Genomic DNA, 19,016 nt, shown 5'->3' with positions numbered 1-19,016 from the left:
CATTTTTTAAAATAACGCTGTCACTAACAAACCATGTACCTTTACAGGTACTGAAAAACCCAACTTACAATATCCTGCAGGTAAAAACAGCAGATGGGTTTTGCTACGATGTTAAAGGCCTCCATACAGTGGGTACAAAGCCCCTTTCCTTCTGTTTGATCATGTCATTCTCACTTTGACCCTCGGGAGACAGAAAAGGTATATATATGATAGTCTCAGATTTTAAAATGAAGATGTGACAATAAATGCAAAAGCACTTTTAAAAAATATGACGTATCAGACATGTGACACCATGGCCAATAAGACATTCTGAAATGTAAATCTGGCTATGTCACTCCACTGCTTAAAAAATATTTCAGTGATTCCCTCCAATTGAGAGCATAAATATAAATCGTCCAGTCTCCTCGGAACTGCCCGAAAGCATCATCCCAGTTGCTCCTCTTCCTTACAAATCCCAGGCTTTCTCTACACAGATGACTTGCAGTTTCCATTTGAACCCAGCTCCTGACTTCAGTGGCACCATCCTCCTCTCAAGTGGCCCTCTCTTTCCCCCCAGTTCCATTCAGCTCCGGAAACCTCCCTTCAGGTAGCATTCCTGCAGGAACCTCCCAGGAACTTCCCCCACCTTCCTTCTCTGTCCAGGTTAATCAGACCCTCCTCTGGGTTTTTTTTTTTTTTTTTTTTTTTTTTACTACAAGTACTCCTGTGAAGCCAATAACCGCCCCCCCCCCCCCCGGAACTGTCTCAGCTCACCACTGTCCTGTAAGGCTAAGGCTCCTTTAAAGGCAGAACTGTCTGCCTGTCATCATTTTTCTCCAGGGGGGTCCATAAATACATCTTAAATGTGAATGACTTATAGGGAAGTTCCCAGGGCCAAGAATTGAACCCGTGCCACAGCAGCAACCCAAGCCACTGCAGTGACAACACTGGATCCTTAATCCACTGCGCCAGGAGAAAACTCCCCTAGGGTCTTTTTGACTCTATACGTTTTCATTCAATTCTAGTTTCACAACCTTAAAAACAAGTGAAACTATCAAGCTGTCAGTGCCTTTATTACTAAGTAACAAAGGCTAGGACATCTTCACACCATGTCTGAACCTTGCCCCTTCTCTCAGTCTCTTATTGGGATGAACTTCACAGACAGCAGAGTTACAGGCAAAGTGTGAAAATCTCTAATAAAATTAGAGATTGAAATTTTTTTTTTTTTGGTGGCACCCGCAGCATGCAGAAGTACTGGGCCAGGGATCAAACCTGCACCACAGCAGCAACTGAGCCTCAGCACTGACAGTGCCGGATCCTTAACCACTGAGCCACCAGGGAATTCCTGAAATCTTAATAGTATCTTTTCCATCTAATCCACTGCCCCAAATTCCCTCAGATGCTTTGTTCCCTCATCCTCACACTGGATGATCCGTGGCAAGTTTAACACATGGTCTATCTGAATTTCATATTTTAGCCATATTAGAATGAAACAGATATTTGTAGACTGGCCCTTGAGCCCATGCCCCACATATGATGATTGATTATGATTTTTGTGGCAAGAGCCAATTTACCAAGAATTTATTTTAAACACGGTAAAAAGTACACTTCCACACTAGGGCTGCTTATTCTGTTTGCTGCGTGGTTTTGTTCTTTTGGATTTGTTTTGTTTTTCTTTTTAGGGCCGCACCTGAGGCATATGGAAGTGCCCAGACTGGGGGTCGAATCAGAGCTGCAGCTGGCAGCCTACACCACAGCCACAGCAACACCAGATCGTTAATGCACTGAGCAAGGCCAGGGATTGAACCCTCATCCTCATGGATACTAGTCGGGTTTTTAACCCACTGAGCCATGACGGGAAGTCCTGGTGTTCAATTTGTTAAGAATTCATATCATCTTAAAAGTACGTAACTTGGAGGGCTCAAGTGCACCAACTTACTGCTGACCTCATGGCAAACATTTTACCACGAGCAAGACATGGCCCCTGCCCTCCCAGAGTCCCCACCTCCCCCTGGGTCTGCTGACACCAGCGCCTGTGTGCCCACTGCACCCCATCGGAACCCCCAGTTCCTCCACCCCTTCCCCACTGGCAGTGTACACGGCCGGCTACTGCCACCAGCTCCTCCTGACTTCGTGACTAGTGGTTTATATAATCTCGTTCCCACTGATGAACATCTGCCCTTCCTCCTCTTGTAATCCTTGCTTCTCCACTCATAGCCGAGTATCCTGTCTGCCACCTCTCGGAACTCTCAGGCCTGGAGAGCATCCTGTTTGATGCCCAGCAACTTCTCACACACCCTCCTTTCGCCCCTCTTCCCTTTCGCCTGAGTCAAGTGTCGGGTGCCAGCACGTCTCCCGGCTCCCTTGGGTGTCCCAACAGGACAAGGAATCAGGCCTCTGTGACTAAACACTTTTGGGGACCTACCCAGCTCTGCCCCCTGTCCAGGCCACCCCCACTCGCTCTCACTTGGCCCCCAACCTGTCTCCATCGTTTCCCCATCCCCCTCGTCTTCAAAGGCCTGGGTGAGACCAGCCAGCTTCTCACTACGGAAGCCAGAAGAAGCTCAAGGCTGTTGCCCCAGAAACCCGGACTAGAGAACGGCTGGCTGGCGCTGTTTGTTTTTCCCGTAATCAGAAAATCCCGCTGGGGGGCGGGGGGACCCTCAGGGACTCTGAGCTGCCATGGTGGCTGGAATCTGATCTAGTCATTTCCACCCCCCACCTCCGCCCCAGCCTCCCAGAAACTGGATGAGAATCCACTCTGCATTAAGATTAAGGTGGAAGGCCAAAAAAAGTGAGAGGGAAAGGCCTGGGGGAGAGTGGGGGAGGGGGAAAGGCATGATCCGCCCAGAAAAAAAACAGGATAAACACCTGGCCTTTGGCCTTTGCAAGACAGCCCCCCAAAACACACCCCAACAACCCCATTACCATTTCTGAGGCGGAGGAAGACTGAGGGACACGGACCCTGAAAGCATAGCTCATTTACACACAAACCACTCGGGCCCTGCAGGCCTGGAGATAGATTTACACCCTGGGCTCAGCTTTCAGTTGGTGGAAGAAGCCACCACTTCTGAGACTTACCCAGTACAAGGGAACACCGGGCAACAGAAGAGAAAGGCTGGCACCTCCCATTTATTAATTAATTAGAAGCGCCTGGTGGCTAAACCCTCAAAAGCACCAGGGACAGACGCTGCTACAAACACAGGATGCTGGCAGAGAGGCTACACTTAAAAAAAGAGAAGGAAAACAAAAAAAGAACCAGCATCCAGGTTGCTAGAATATACCCTGCAAGCTTGGGTACCAGAACCCAAGAAGAAACCCCCGCCCCTGTGAAAGCCAGTGGCTTAGTGATCCTGGGCAGACAGGGACGAGAAGCTTCCAGCAAACACCCTGAGAATGACTAAGTTAATACTTTTCAGATTGTCACGATGGCTACTGCACAGAACCAGGAAACTTTCATGCAGATGCCTGTAAATATCCCCTTGCCTTTTCAAAGGTATGGATTCATCCAACCAGAAAACAAGGCCAAACAGCTTAGTCACCAGCAGGCAGGCGCTCTTTCGATAAATCGGTACATCAAATAAACACGGCCACCCTTCTCCCCCACCCGAAGCACAGACCTCTGCCCAGAGCATCAGCTCCAGGCCAGACAGAAGCCCCCCCACCCCGGAAGCAGATGGGTGAATTTCTGCAACTCCCCCCCTCCCGCCCCAGCCCCCACTCTACCCCACCGGCTCTTACCTGCTATCCGAAGTACTGCCCTCTCCGCGGGGTCCAGCACGGAGCCCCCGTGGATCTTTCTCTTCGATCTCTCATGTTTAGGCAAATTCCAAGGTAAGGTGTCTCCAGGAGCTGGAGATGCAGAGCCAGATTTCTGGCTGAAATCATCCTCATCGGAAAAATCCGCAGAGGAAGACATAGAGCAGCGGTAGGACGCGTTCCCGGAACTCTGCGGAGGGTGACACGGAGAAAAGCGTTAAAAGCAAGACCCTCGCATCTGCTCGTCCACATCAGCAGTCCCCTCCCTGCCCCCAGACGGAGTCCGGCGTCCTGCACCACCCTCAGCGCCCAGCGGGTAATCAAGCCAGCACGCGCATCGGGGCTCACCATCGTCCCCGGGCCGCGGCTCGGACACCAGCAGCAGCAGCCAGGCAGCTCCCATTCGTGGAGGACTCGCACCCAAGTGTGTGGCCTGCCGTCCGGCCAGCAGCTCCCAAATGACCGGCCCAACAATGAAGCCAGAATCAACAGCCTTCCTGTTACAAATCTATAGTATTTGGCTCCCCCACCCGGCCAGGACCGACATTTTCCATGACTCGGCTGCTGGTTAATTCATTAACGCAACTAACTCCAAGTTTCAGCAACAAAAGCACAAACGCAGGATGTGGAGCCCCGATGCCTTTCCGTTTCAGGTCGCAGCCTCCCCTCAGACCAGGCTGGAGCCCCTCGTCCTCTTGATTTAATTTTCTTCCGGAGCTTGAGGCCGGTTCCCAGCGGAGAGCAAGCGGGGTGGGGGGAGAGCCGATTCTGAGAAGAGCCTTTTCTTAAGACCCGCAGGACACAAAAGGCTGTTTGCAGAAGCCGAAGGCAGCGCCAATAAACAGACATCTGAACTCAGTGCAGAGTTCATGAGATCATTTCAACTTCTAGCAAAGTAACAGCTGCCAATAATGGAAATGAAAATGACGCCGGCAGTGACAGGAAACAGCTCTCCTCCGCCCCCTGGTCATCACATAGTAAAACGAGAAAGGCGATGTGCTGACCCAGTCCCCCCCTCCGTGGAGCCAGGCATATCTGTGTTAAAGGCCTGTCTCCATCACGGGAAAAGGCACCAGCCATTTTCCCTTCCTCCTGGGTTGGGTTAGTTCTGGGATTATCTAGGGGCCCACCAGGTGACCACGGAAACAAGGAGGCTACCTATCCCTGCTGTAAACGGGTTTATAAATAAGACAAAGCATCCAAGGGAAATCTGTGCTTCGAACTTGGCTGGGGCCCCTGGTTCAAGATGCAAAACTAGTACAATTCCAATTCCTGAAATGGACCTTGCAGCTGCAGAGTCCCAAGATTCAAGTGGCAGGCAGGAGTCAGTGAGGCGAGCTCCAATCGGAGCCGAAAGCCTGGGCTGCTCACAAAGGCAGTGGCAACTGCAGCAAAAGCAGGCTTCGTGACAACACCCCAAGGCTGGGGGAATAAACCAGAAGTGAATCAGGACCCCACCTCCATCTACTCAGGCATGTTGCCACACGGGGCCAACACCACCATTTTAAAAGTACGCCTAATATTTCCTGTAAAGTAATCATCTAAGATTTATCATTAGCTTTATCCTAACCCCCTCCCCACCCCCAACAAAAGCACTCTTTCATTTTATTTTACAGGCAGTGTCATCACCCTTGCTAATTTAATAATTATTTGCATTTTGTATGTTTTCCTAGTGGCAATCATGTTATTAGGCAAATAAAGAAATAAAATTTATTCGCTGTACTCCCCAGACCCCAGAGAGTTGTGTGTGGATTAAGTCCGTCACAGAACGCTAATATATCAACCCACTTAATTCTTCATGCTTGTCTACAGTTTGTTTTTTCTTTTCTTTTCTTTTTAGGGCCGCACCTGCGGCATATGGAGGTTCCCAAGCTAGGGGTTGAATTGAGGCTGCAGCTGCCAGCCTAGGCCACAGCCACAGCAATACTGGATCTGAGCAGCATCTGCCACCTACACCACAAATCACGGCCACGCTAGATCCTTAACCCACTGAGCGAGGAGGCCAGGGATCCAGTCCACATCCTCATGGATACTTAGTCGGGTTCTAAACATGCTGAGCCACAACGGGAACTTCTCTCCATGCTTTTCTGAAAATTCATCTTGAACTCTGAGGTTGCATTGGCTGGATCTGGGAAAAAGGTGCCATCCTTCAGGACTTTTCCCAAAGGGTCCTGGGTTTCCTTGGTTGCCATTCCTTAAAGTGGCTTCCTACCTGTCCTGACTAAGGTCATCCTTTATCTGTGAGGGTGCATTTCTCACTGTTGCCTGCTCTATTTCAGGGAGTGTAGTAATTTGATTGCTTATCTTTACAGACAGACTGAAAGCATAACTGCTCACGAAGTGCTCCTTTCCAAAACCCACTGGCTATTGATTTTCGGAGATAAATTTTTTTAATGGTCAGAGTCTCAGCTGATGGAACAGCAGGAAGTGATTTACACTCTGACATAAAGGCCATGAGTCACACATCGCCAGATGGGAGCAGTTACTACTCTGGACCCAGGGGTGTTGACTGGTGCAGCCTCCAGCCTGGAAGCATCCTTGGCAAACAGGTCAGAAAGAAAGGAAGACAGGACCAACAGCAACACCCCTTTCAGGGGCGCAGGGAAATAGAGATGCACAGACAGAGGGAAAGCACGCTACAGGATGCAAGTGTTTAAACCATTATTCAGTTTTTCCCCACCATAACTTTTCATAAACACTTGTTAAGTATAAAGTAAGCTATACAAAATTAGGCCCATTTGAACCTTGAAAATTACAAATGGTCTCAGTGAAGCTGGTCTGAAGTCCACTGAGCCACTAAAGCTATTCTTTAATTTTTTTTTTTTTTTTTTTTGGTCTTTTGTCTTTTAGAGCCACACCCGTGGCATATGGAGGTTCCCAGGCCAGGAGCATAATCACAGCTGTAGCCGCCGGCCTACACCACAGCCACAGCAACGACAGATCCAAGCCGCATCTGCGACCTACACCACAGCTCACGGCTACGCCAGATCCTTAACCCACTGAGCAAGGCCAAGGATTGACCCTGCCACCTCATGGTTCCTAGTCAGATTCATTTCTGCTGCACCACGATGGGAACTCCCACTAAAACAATTCTTTATTGATTTGAAATGACTTGCAAATTCAAGGCTCTACCTTGGGGGTTAGAGGGAAGAGCATGAGAGCACCATTCTCCTTTCTTTTGTGAAAAAGCAAACCTGTTCTTTGACCCAGAGCCCAGAGGCTAAGCTTCGATGTGGGGGTGGGGCTTGGAAGGTAAGACAATGGAAGAGAGTAAGATGGTGGAGGAGGGTGAGACAGCAGAAGATGGCGAGACAATGGACGAAGGTGAGACAGTGGAAGAGGGTGACACAGCACAAGAGAGTAAGGCAGGGGACAACAGAAGAGGACGAGGCAGTGGAAGCAGGCAAGACAGTGGACGACGGGAAATGTGAGACGGCAGAAGAGAGTTAGATGGCAGAAGAGGCTGAGACATGGAAGATGCTGAGACAGGGGAAGATGGGGAGACAGGGGAACATGTGGAGACAGGGGAAGAGGACTCCTGGAACCTGAAAGTGCCAAGTTCCTGTCTTTTGTTCTACTTACGGCCAAAGGTATGGTTCTTGTTAAAAATATAAATATTCGGGAGCTCCTGCTGTGGCTCAGCAGGTGAAGGACCCAGCATTGTCTCTGTGAGAATGCAGGTTTGATCCCGGGCCTGGCTCAGTGGGTTAAAGATCCAGTGTGCCATAGCAATCAGACAAACAAAAGAAAAGGCATCCAAATAGGAAGAGAAGAGATAAAACTGTCACTGTATGCAGATGACATGATACTATATATAGAAAACCTCAAGGACTCAACCCAAAAATTACTTGAACTGATCAACAAATTCAGCAAAATAGGACATAAGATTAACATTCAGAAATCAGTTGTGTTTTGTATACTAATAATGAAATATTAGAAAAGGAATACAGAAATACAGTACCTTTTAAAATTGCACCCCAAAAAATCAAATATCTGGGAATACACCTGACCAAGGAGGTAAAGGACTTACATGCCGAGAACTATAAAACATTAATCAAGGAAATTAAAGAAGATGTAAAGAAATGGAAAGATATTCCACGCTCCTGGATTGGGAAAATTAATATTGTAAAAATGGCCATACTACCCAAAGCAATCTACAGAGTCAATGCAATCCCTATCAAATTACCCATGACATTTCTCACAGAACTAGAATAAACAATCCAAAAATTTATATGGAACCACAAAAGACCCAGAATTGCCAAAGCAATTCTGAAAAACAAAAACCAAGCAGGAGGCATAACTTTCCCAGACTTCAGGCAATATTACAAAGCTACAGTCATCAAGACAGTGTGGTACTGGTACCAAAACAGACATACAGACAAATGGAACAGAACAGAGACCCCAGAAATAAACCCAGACACCTACGGTCAGTTAATCTTTGATAAGGGAGGCAAGAACATAAAATGGGAAAAAGACAGTCTTTTCAGCAAGCACTGCTGGGAAACCTGGACAGCTGCATGCAAATCAATGAAACTGGAACATACCCTCACACCATGCACGAAAATAAACTCAAAATGGCTTAGAGACTTAAATATAAAACAAGATACCATCAAACTCCTGGAAGAGAACATAAGCAAAACATTCTCTGACATCAACCTTATGAATATTTTCTCAGGTCAGTCTCCCAAAGCAACGGAAATAAGAATAAAAATAAACCAATGGGACCTAATCAAACTGACAAGCTTTTGCACAGCAAAGGAACCCAAAAAGAAACCAAAAAGACAACTTACAGAATGGGAGAAAATAGTTTCAAACGATACAACTGACAAGGGCTTCATCTCTAGAATATACAAGCAACTTATACAACTCAATAGCAAAAAAGCCGACAACCCAACTGAACAATGGGCAAAAGACTTGAATAGACATTTCTCCAAGGAAGATGTATAGATGGCCAACAAGCACATGAAAAAATGCTCAACATCACTGAATATTAGAGAAATGCAAATCAAAACACCATGAGATACCACCTCACACCAGTCAGAATGGCCATCATTAATAAGTCCACAAATAACAAATGCTGGAGGGGGTGTGGAGAAAAGGGAACTCTCCTGCACTGTTGGTGGGAATGTAAACTGGTACAACCACTAGGTAGATCAGTATGGAGGTACCTTAGAAATCTATACATAGAACTACCATATGACCCAGCAATCCCACTCTTGGGCATATATCTGGACAAAACTTTCCTTGAAAAAGACACATACACCCACATGTTCAATGCAGCACTATTCACAAGAGCCAAGAAATGGAAACAACCCAAATGTCCATCGACAGATGATTGGATTAGGAAGATGTGGTATATATACACAATGGAATACTACTCAGCCATAAAAAAGAACAAAATAATGCCATTTGCAGCAACAAAGATGGAACTAGAGACTCTCATACTGAGTGAAGTAAATCAGAAAGACAAAGACAAATACCATATGATATCACTTATATCTGGAATCTAATATATGGCACTAATGAACCTTTCCACAGAAAAGAAAATCAAGGACTTGGAGAATAGATTTGTGGTTGCCAAGGAGTGGGGGGGGGGAGTGGGGTGATTGGGGAGCTTGGGCTTAATAAATACAAATTATTGCCTTTGGAATGGATTAGCAATGAGATCCTGCTGTGTGGCACTAGGAACTATGTCTAGTCACTTATGATGGAGCAGGATAATGTGTGAAAATAGAATGTGTACATGTATGTGTAACTGGGTCTCCATGCTGTACAGTAGAAAAAAAATTGTATTGGGAAAATAACTATTAAAAAAAAAAATCCATTGTTGCCACAAGCTGTGGTGTAGGCTGAAGCTGTAGTTCCAGTTTGACCCCTAACACCCTGCCCCCACATCAGGAACTCCAGTATGCTGCAGGTACAGCCATAAAAAAAACAGAAAGAAAGGAAGAAGGAAAGAAGGAAGGAAGGAAGAAAGACAGACAGACTAGAAAGAAAGAAAGAAAGACTAGAAAGAAAGAAAGACAGAAAGACAGAAAGAAAGACAGAAAGAAAGAAAGAAAGAAAGAAAGAAAGAAAGAAAGAAAGAAAGAAAGACAGACAGACAGACAGACAGACAGACAGACTGTAGGAGTTCCCTTGTGGCTCAGTGAGTTAAGGATCCTGCATTGTCATTGCAGGGGCTCAGGTCACTGCTGTGGTGCAGGTTTGATTCCTGGTCCAAGAACTTCCACATGCCTTGGGCATAGCAAAAATATATATAAATAAATAAAAATAAAATAGTAATTTTTTTTTAATTTAAAACTATATAAATATCTGGAGTTCCCTGGTGGCTCAGAAGGCTGAGGATTCATGGCTTTGGTTACTGCTTTGGGTTATGTTTAATCCCTGGCCCAGGAACTTCTGCATGCCATGGGTGTGGCCAAAAAATAAAAAGTAAAAAAATATATGTATACAAATGTCTTTTCCATTGATAGGGGATTGGTTAAATAAATGACAGTATATTCATACAATGGACTACTCTATAGCAATTAAACAAAAATATTGATCTACATTTAGCAAAGTGGAAGGAGGTCGTACAAAATGATTCCTTTAAAAACACCTGTGCACGGGAGTTCCTGCTGTGGCTCAGTGGGTTAAGAATGTGACTACAGTGGCTCGCATCACCGCAGAAGTTCGAGTTCAATCCTGGCTCAGCACAGTGAGCTAAAGGATCTGGTGTTGCTGCAGCTGTGGTGTAGACTGCAGCTGCGGCTCGGATTCAGTCTCTGGCCCGGGAATGTCCAGATGCCTTGGGTGCAGCCGTAAAAAAAAAATCTGTGCATGTGTGTGGAGATGGGTAGACAGACCTGATTTAAAGATAAATAGGTGGACAGATGATAAGGAAACTGATAACTATTTACAGTCTGCAAACAGCAGTTATCTCTGGGTGAGGACTAATTTTTTTTTTTTTTTGTCTTTTTGCCATTTCTTGGTCTGCTCCCTCGGCATATGGAGGTTCCCTGGCAAGGGGTCGAATCAGAGCTGTAGCCACCGGCCTACGCCAGAGCCACAGCAACACCAGATCCGAGCCACGTCTGCACCCTACACCACAGCTCACGGCAACACCTTAACCCACTGAGCGAGGCCAGGGATCAAACCCGCAACCTCATGGTTCCTAGTCGGATTTGTTGACCACTGAGCCACTGAACTCCTAATATTATTAATGAATTGAATTTTACTCCTCATGATTTTTTTAAACCAAAACAAATAACACAGAAAGATTACTCAAAAGAAAAAAATACTCTATCAAGGATCACAGAAATCATCAGAGGCCTTGGGAGGAAATACCACTTAAGCTCGTGTTTTTAACTGTTGGGGGCTCACAGACACCTGAAAAGTTGATGAAATCCACAGAAACCTCTCCTCAGGACAAAGCGCGTAAGCCACCAAGAAAACCCACTAAATTGTGCGGAACAAAAAAAAACATGTTTTGGGTCTTACAACCCACTTATTAAGGCCAGATTTAACAATTGAATTAGATCACCAAAAGCTTTCAAATGACTTTCCTAGTTGCCAATTCATTCACAGGGTATAAAAACAACCCCAGTCTCCTTAAGCCAGGATAATGACATAATACAACATTTTTAGAAAGAGAACTCAACAATTCCTGCTCTAATCGGAACCCCGGTGGGGGGCTCAGATAAGCACAATGGAACTGCCTACTCGGAAGGCGCCCAGCCTTAGCACCTGATCGGGAGCAAAGTGCCAGGAAGCTGCTGAGGCACCAGGCATTCTCTGATGGCAGCAAGAAACAAGTGCAGAGATAAGGGCTTGTGCAGCAGCCAGACTTCTTGAACCCCAGAAAGTCCCTGGAAGGTGGACTTTCACAAACCTGCAATCCTAAGATGTATGCACACTTCCATAGGCATAGTTCCAAAAATTTAACCAAAAAAATAAAAAATATGTGAGAAATCAATGAGACAAATTTCGATTGGAAGTCATTGCACAAGATAAGTATCCTGGACTCTTCGAAAAAGGAAAAAGCCCATGTCATGAAACATGCCCACTCCAAAGGCAGAGGCTTTTCTAAATTCAAAAAGACAAAGGAGGGAGTTCCCGTCGTGGCACGGTGGTTAACGAATCCAACTAGGAACCATGAGGTGGCGGGTTCGATCCCTGGCCTTGCTCAGTGGGTTAAGGATCTGGCGTTGCCGTGAGCTGTGGTGTAGGTCACAGACGTGGCTCGGATCCCACGTTGCTGTGCCTCTGGCCTAGGCTGGCAGCTACAGCTCCGATTAGACCCCTAGCCTGGGAACCTCCATATGCCATGGGAGCGGCCCTAGAAAAGGCAAAAAGCCAAAAAAAAAAAGACAAAGGAGGAGTTCCCATCGTGACTCAGCAGGTTAAGAACCCAACATAGTGTCGGTGAGGATGCAGGTTCAATCCCTGGCCTACTCAGTGGGTTAAGGATCTGGTGTAGTCGTGAGCTATGGTGTAGGTTGAAGACGCAACTTGGGGATCTGGAGTGGCTATGGCTGCCATGTAGGCTGGCAGCTGCAGCTCCGATTCAACCCCTAGCCTGGAAACTTCCATATGCTGCAGATGGGGCCCTAAAAAGAAAGATAAACAAGCAAACAAACAAATAGTAAGGAGGGGGGCACTCTGGCTTGGTGGGACCCAGGTTGGCTCTCACTCTCTCCTTTTGGGGAGACATGCAGAAGCCTTAAACCCAAAGCAGAAGGGCAGTTTGGTGCAGCTAGAGAAGCAGGGGGTCAGAGTGCGGGAAAGCTGGAAGGTTCCTGGGCCGAGTCAGGAAGGAGGTTTGGGGCAGTGAAGGAAGCAGAGGTTTCTCTCTAGGTGGAAAGGCCCGGTCATGGGCATCAGCCTGTGAAGTAAGGGCCCTGGGATTCGGCCACACGCTCCCCTAGGCTGTGAGATGGTGCACGGGCTCCTGTCCTTAGTGGCCGTTCCTGGGGCACAGGCAGGGGTAGTGCTCTCATCATTTCCCTGTAGCTGAGTGGGATGCTCTGCAAGGTAAGGACCAAAGGCTCGTTGCCAAGGAGCCTGGCCACGGCCTCCAGCCCATCGTAGCTCAGGACTAAGGCATCCAGCAAGACTTAATTCCTCACCACCTAACCAGCAAGCCCTGACTACGCATCACACTCACTGAGCATCTGCCGTCAGGGGCCGTGCTAAGCATTTTCACCTACCACCTTCTTTTTCTTTTTCTTTTTAGGGCCGCACCTTCAGAATATGGAAGTTTCCAGGCCAAGGGTCGAATCAGAGCTACAACTGCCGGCCTACACCAAAGCCACAGCAACTCAGGATCCGAGCCCCATCTGTGACTTATGGCACACCTCATGGCAACGCTGGATCCTTAACCCACTAAGCGAGGCCAGGGATCAAACCCACATCTCAGGGAGTCTAGTTGGGTTCTTAACCCGCTGAGCCACAACGGGAACTCCCTATTTTTTTTTAATTGAAGTTAGTTTGATTTACAATGTTGTGTTAATTTCCGCTGCACAGCAAAGTGATTCAGTTATATATAGGTATATATTCCTTTTTATGTATATATTCTTTTCAATATTCTTTTCCATCACGGTTTATCATAGGGCATCAAATATAGTTCTCTGCGTTATATACTAGAACCTTTTTTCTCCCCTCCACGTATCATATCTGACACCTGCCAACCCCAACCTCCCACTCCACCCCCCATCCCCACTCCCCCGACCCCCAGCAACCACAAGGCTGTTCTACTTGTCTGACTAACTACCTTATTTAATACTCACTGAAACCCACTAAGGAAACAGAGGTTTACAGAGGTCAGGTCACTGATCCCACCCATTCTGTCAGCACAAGGGGGGGCCTGGATTTCCCCGCAGGTCCTTTGGATCCCAAAGCTTCTGTCATCAAGTGCCCTAGAATGTGGTCCACACCCTCGGAGGAACAGAGAACATTCTTACAGCCCTCCACAATCTAACCACTCATTTGCCCAAAATGATAAGACTTGTTCCGTGCTCAGCCCCAAGCACAGACATGACCAGGTGTCCATTCACAATAAGGAAAAACCATCCCAAAAGATGCAACAACTCAGAGGAGGAAACTCCTTCAGGGGCCACACCTTCCCAGGGATGACGTCACACTGACTCAAGTTCTTCCAACCCCAGATTCCGGGGTCCTGTGTGTTCCTACCCCTCCCCGAACCCTCTCCCCAAACAGATGATACATGTAAGAAAAACTAAGTATGAAAACACCAGATTTTTTATGAAAATTGTAAAAATCTTTCAAAAATACCACAGAATTTTTTTTGCAAATCCACTTTAATGAAATCATACTAAAATGATAGGAATCAAGGCATCGAGACCTAGTTTGCATTAGAGCATCTGCAAATAGGCTTTTCCACCCGAGGAAGGATGCTCTAAACAGTCTGCCGAAAAGCAAAGCAAAATATAACTCTGGCAATAGCCCCACAACACAGAAACACATTAGGAAGAAAACATCTCGTTACCTAGAGAATCCTTAATCTTGTTTATTTTTTTGGCTGCACCTGCGGCATGCAGAAATTCCCAGGCCAGGGATCTAGCATGTGCCACAGCAATGACCTGAACCACAGCAGTGACGATGCTGGATCCTTAACCTGTTGAGCCACAGGGGAACTCAGAGAATACTTAATCTCCCCCCCGCCAAATGCCCCATGGCATATGAACATTCCTGGGCCAGGGATCAAATCTGAACTAGAGCTACAACCTATGTCACGGGAGCTGCAGCAATGCCGATCCTTAACCCACTGCCCCAGGCTGGGGACTGAACCTGCACCTGCACAGAGACAAGCCGGATCATTAACCCACTGTGCCATCTTATATTTATTAATTTTTTTCTGGCTGCACCTGTGGGGAGCATCTGTGCCTGATGTGCCAAAGACTGGGTGTTGGGGGACGGCTTTATGAACTTGAAAAAGTGCTGGGCCTCGCTGCGCGTTAGTTTTCTCATCTGAGTGCCTAAGACTTGGGGCTGCGGTGGCAGAATAAGCAGTACCTGAAAAGCACTGAGAGCAGCGCCCAATGTGTAGACAGCTTTCAGTGAACTGGAGCATCACATATATTACACATTCACATGTTATCTTATCACACCTCATTCCAAAAGGAGTATTAAGGTAACCAATAGGTGGGGGGGAAGGAGTTTCCTAGTGGTCCAGTGGTTAGGATTCTGTGCTTTCACCACTGTGGCCCGGGTTCAATTCCTTTTCTGGGAACTGAGATCCCATATCCTGCTGCTGCACGCCACAGCCAGAAAAATGAAATGAAATTAAAATAAAATAAAATAAGGAAGAGCATGGGGATGGCTGTGTGATCCAGGAGTAGAGGAGTAGGTCGCTGGATCAGTATGACTGTCACTCCAGGAAATTTGAAACAACAAACAGAGACACTGGAAGTTACTGGAACCAGGTCATACTAACCTGGTCCATGTTGTCCCACATCCAGCCTTCCTAAGCTTGGTCACTGAACCTTTAGTTCTTTGGGGTACCCTGTATCTTTCCAATACGTTCCTTCTTTTATTCTTTTAAATTCAATTGTTTTTTTCTCCTTTAAATGCCATAACAAAAACTTAGACAAACACATTATATTAAAAAGCAATTACCTTCAATTCTCCCCTGTTGAAACATATGTGAGACAACGTCTTTCTACCTTTCTTTTCACAACTTGCCTTCCTTAATGAGCCTCCAGACAACAGCTTCAGTTACTATTGCGATTAAGAGGAAGAATTACTTTTTCACTAAAAAAAAGCCAGGTCCTTGGCACTTTCAGGGCCCAGCATCTCCATTTTCACCTCCTGAGGAAAACGGGGCTGGCTCCAGGTGTGTTGAGTGAAAATAACCCTGTGGCATAAGCCACACCCACTGGGATCAGAGCAGGGCCTGACGCGGGCTTGCTGGAAAACTGCGCAGCCAGGGATGCTTCACTCTGGAGGATGGCCACCCCGTCCATCACGGCGCCAAGTGCATTCCAAGCACCCTTCACTCATACCTGACTTTTCCCTATAAGATGTGCTGCACATCCAGTCCCAGAGCGCTTGCAATCCACGCAGAACAACCCTGCGGTCCAAAGCCCCCACATCAACCCTTGGGTCTTCATGACATCTGTCTCTCAGAAGGTAACCTGGGGAGTTCCCATCGTGGCTCAGCAGAAATGAATCCGATTAGTATCCATGAGGATGCAGGTTTGATCCCTGGCCTCACTCAGCGGGCTAACGATCTGGCATTGCCATGAGCTGTGGCGTAAGTTGCAGAAGTGGCTCTGATCTGGCGTTGCTGAGGCTGTGGTATAGGCTGGCAGCTGTAGCTCTGATTCAACCCCCAGCTTGGGAACTTCCATGTGCTGCAGGTCTGGCCCTAAAAAACAAAAAGAAAATAAATGAAAAGAAAAGAAAACAAAAGAAAAAGAAAGAAGGTAACCTGGGCTGTCTTGGCCTCGCTTTATCCCCAGGCAAAGCCAGGTGCGCAGGCAGGAAACAGAAACAGCCTGCAGGCACACCTGCCTTTTACTTTCCGCAAACCTAGATCTTCTGAGGCTAAGGTTCTAGAAAAAGGCAGAGGATTCTGAAGAAGACCTTCCCCAGCCAAAAAAGAGTCCCTTGGGCTAAAGGGTCCCTCTGTGGATCCTGGTAAAGGGCTTCTAGAACCCCAAAAAGGTATGTCCAGGAGGACAGACCACATACACGGTCAACCTTCCAAAAGATCCCTGTCCCGAGTGTGACCCAGAGCCACCTCTGGGCCTGGGCAGCAGGCATGGGGCGGGGGGTGTCAGCCGAACCTGGGGGCACCTGTGCTCCCTCCTCTCCACTGACGCTCTGGCATCTTATAAGACTCTAAAACCTTAACGCGACCCCAGGTGGGGGGAGTAAGGACCACAAGGCCCTGCACGATGGGAGACTGGGGGTCAGAACCTGAGTTGGGATGAAGACACAGCCAAGCCCACGGAATAAGATCCAAACTCACTATGTGCCCCACCTGTCTCCTGACGTCCCAACCCCAGTCTCGGTAGCGGACCTGTGACTGTCTGCTGAGTGGATCACTGGCTCAGCAGCCTGGACTGGGGGGTAGAGGATCCCAGGGGGAGGAGGGACTCAGTGAGGATGGCCAGCCAACGAGGTCTGGAGATGCCAAGTGTCTGTCTCTCACACAGCCATCAACAAGACCCCCTCCTCCCCCCTCTCCTCCTTGCCAAAGCACCAGTTTTCTTTTGTTGGGGGGGGGGATCTTTTTAGGCCCACACCTGCAGCATATGGCAGTTCCCAGGCTACGGGTCAAATCGGAGCTGCAGTTGCCGGCCACAGCCACAGCAATGCCAGGTCCGAGCTGTGTCTGCTACCTACACCACAGCTCACAGCAACGCCAGATCCTTAACCCACTGAGTGAGGCTAGGGATTGAACTCACATCCTCATAGATACTAGTCCAATTTGTTACCACTGAGCCACAGTGGGAACTCCAAAGTAACACTGTTGACAATTTTGGAGTTCCCTGGTGGTGCCACGGGTTAAGGGTCTGGCATTAGCACTGCAGTGGCTCAGGCACAGTGGTGCAGGTTCCATTTCTGGCCTAGAAACTTCCACATGTCACAGGCGAGGCCAAAACAATCCCGAAACACAAACACACTTCTGTACATTCTCTGCCTTATCACCATGAAGTAGGAGGCCCACAGATCAGGGCTCCCAATTGTCATTTAACAGCCCTGTGGCCTTGTTGCAAGTCCTAGGTCACAGCTTCTTTGAACCCTAGATTCCTTGTCTACATGGGAATAACACCTGCCTGTCAGGGTTGTTACGGAAGAGTAATAGAGCCAAGGCTCCGAGCACCAAGTCCAGCACAGAGGGCCCCTCGCAATGACAGCGGTCACCTTAAAGAGCTGCCCCAAAGCTACCTATTGGGAGTTCCCACTGTCTCAGTGGGTTAAGGATCCTGTGTCGCCACAAGCTATGGTGTAGGTCTCAGATGTGTCTCAGATCTAGCGTTGCTGTGGTTGTGGTGCAGGCTGCAGCTGCAGCTCCAAGTTGACCCCTCCCCTGGGAACTTCCATATACCCCGGGTGCTGACATAAAAAACAAACAACAACAGCAACAACCCTGTTGACTGGGGAGAGTTCCCAGAGTCAGAGCTGTGGAGTCTCAGGCCAAGTGCTCAGCCCTCGGGAGAGTTTCAGCCACACCACCTGCTATGCAGGGATGGAGTCCTTCACCCAGATTCCTGAAAGGGTCGGAGTGGTGGGCAAGAAGCGCTTAGCGGGCACTGCAAAGATGAGTGCTGCGCTGTTCTTATTCCACGTCCATCCTACCTGCTCCCGCACAGCCTGCTCCCCACACAGACGCTAGACCAAGTCTTCAACGCCATCAGGGTTCATCCTGCCTGTCCTTAAACCTCCATGTCACACCGTGTCCTGGCCGACATGGCTTCACCACCTGTCTTTAGGTTTCTGCTCAAATGTCAGTTTTCATGTTTTTTGTTTGGTTTTGGTTTTGGTTTTTTTAGGGTATGGGGGTTCCCAGGCTAGGGGTCAAATAGGAACTGTAGCCACCAGCCTATGCTACAACCACAGCAACCCCAGATCCAAGCCACATCTTCAACCTACACCACAGCTCACAGCAATGCCAGATCCTTAACCCACTGAGCAAGGCCAGGGATCGAACCCGCAACATCATGGTTCCTAGTCAGATTTGTTTCCCCTGAGCCACGACAGGAACTCCTCAAATGTCACCTTTTGAAAGAAAGTCCTGGACTTCCCTTGTTGCTCAGTGGGTTAAGGGTCTGGGGTTGTCACTGCTGTGGCTCTGGTTGCCGCCGTGGGGCAGGTTCAAACCCTGGCCCAGGAACTTCCACACACCAGAAGGTTTTTTTTTTTTTTTTCCTTTCAAAAAAGAAAGTTCTTCCCAAAAAACCCTGTGCTGTAACATTACCCACTCCCCTCCATGACTCCAGACCCCTCAGCTTGCTTCAACTTCCCCAAGCACCTGTCACCACCCAACACATCACAGAGTCCATGGTACCCTGTGTGTTATCTGTCTCCGCCTCTGAAGCATAGGGATTTTGTTTTCTTCCTGGTCTTTTTTTTTTTTTTTTTTTTTTTTTTTTTGTCTTTTGCCTTTTTTTTTGTTGTTGTTGTTGTTGTTGTTGCTATTTCTTGGGCCGCTCCCTCGGCATATGGAGGTTCCCAGGCTAGGGGTTGAATCGGAGCTGTAGCCACCGGCCTACGCCAGAGCCACAGCAACGCGGGATCCGAGCTGCGTCTGCAACCTACACCACAGC

At 47.8% G+C, this 19,016-nt stretch overlaps 1 protein-coding gene across 20 annotated transcripts in view; it reads right to left on the bottom strand.

Annotated features, from left to right (window-relative positions):
• DST (dystonin) overlaps positions 1-19,016 on the bottom strand; it is a 487,727-nt gene that overhangs the window by 382,968 nt on the left and 85,743 nt on the right. For 18 of the 20 annotated variants that reach the window (XM_021098565.1, XM_021098572.1, XM_021098573.1 and 15 more), the window contains exon 4: positions 3,721-3,928. In XM_021098565.1, the coding sequence (XP_020954224.1) occupies positions 3,721-3,928 (208 nt within the window). Of the gene's footprint in view, positions 1-3,720; positions 3,929-4,086; positions 5,216-19,016 lie in introns of those variants that run through there. The other 2 variants (XM_021098577.1, XM_013977755.1) reach the window with 1 other exon arrangement.

The sequence above is a fragment of the Sus scrofa genome, chromosome 7, assembly GCF_000003025.6.
Source record: "Sus scrofa isolate TJ Tabasco breed Duroc chromosome 7, Sscrofa11.1, whole genome shotgun sequence".
Taxonomy (NCBI): Eukaryota; Metazoa; Chordata; class Mammalia; order Artiodactyla; family Suidae; genus Sus; species Sus scrofa.
This window is presented reverse-complemented; position numbering and strand designations above follow the sequence as displayed.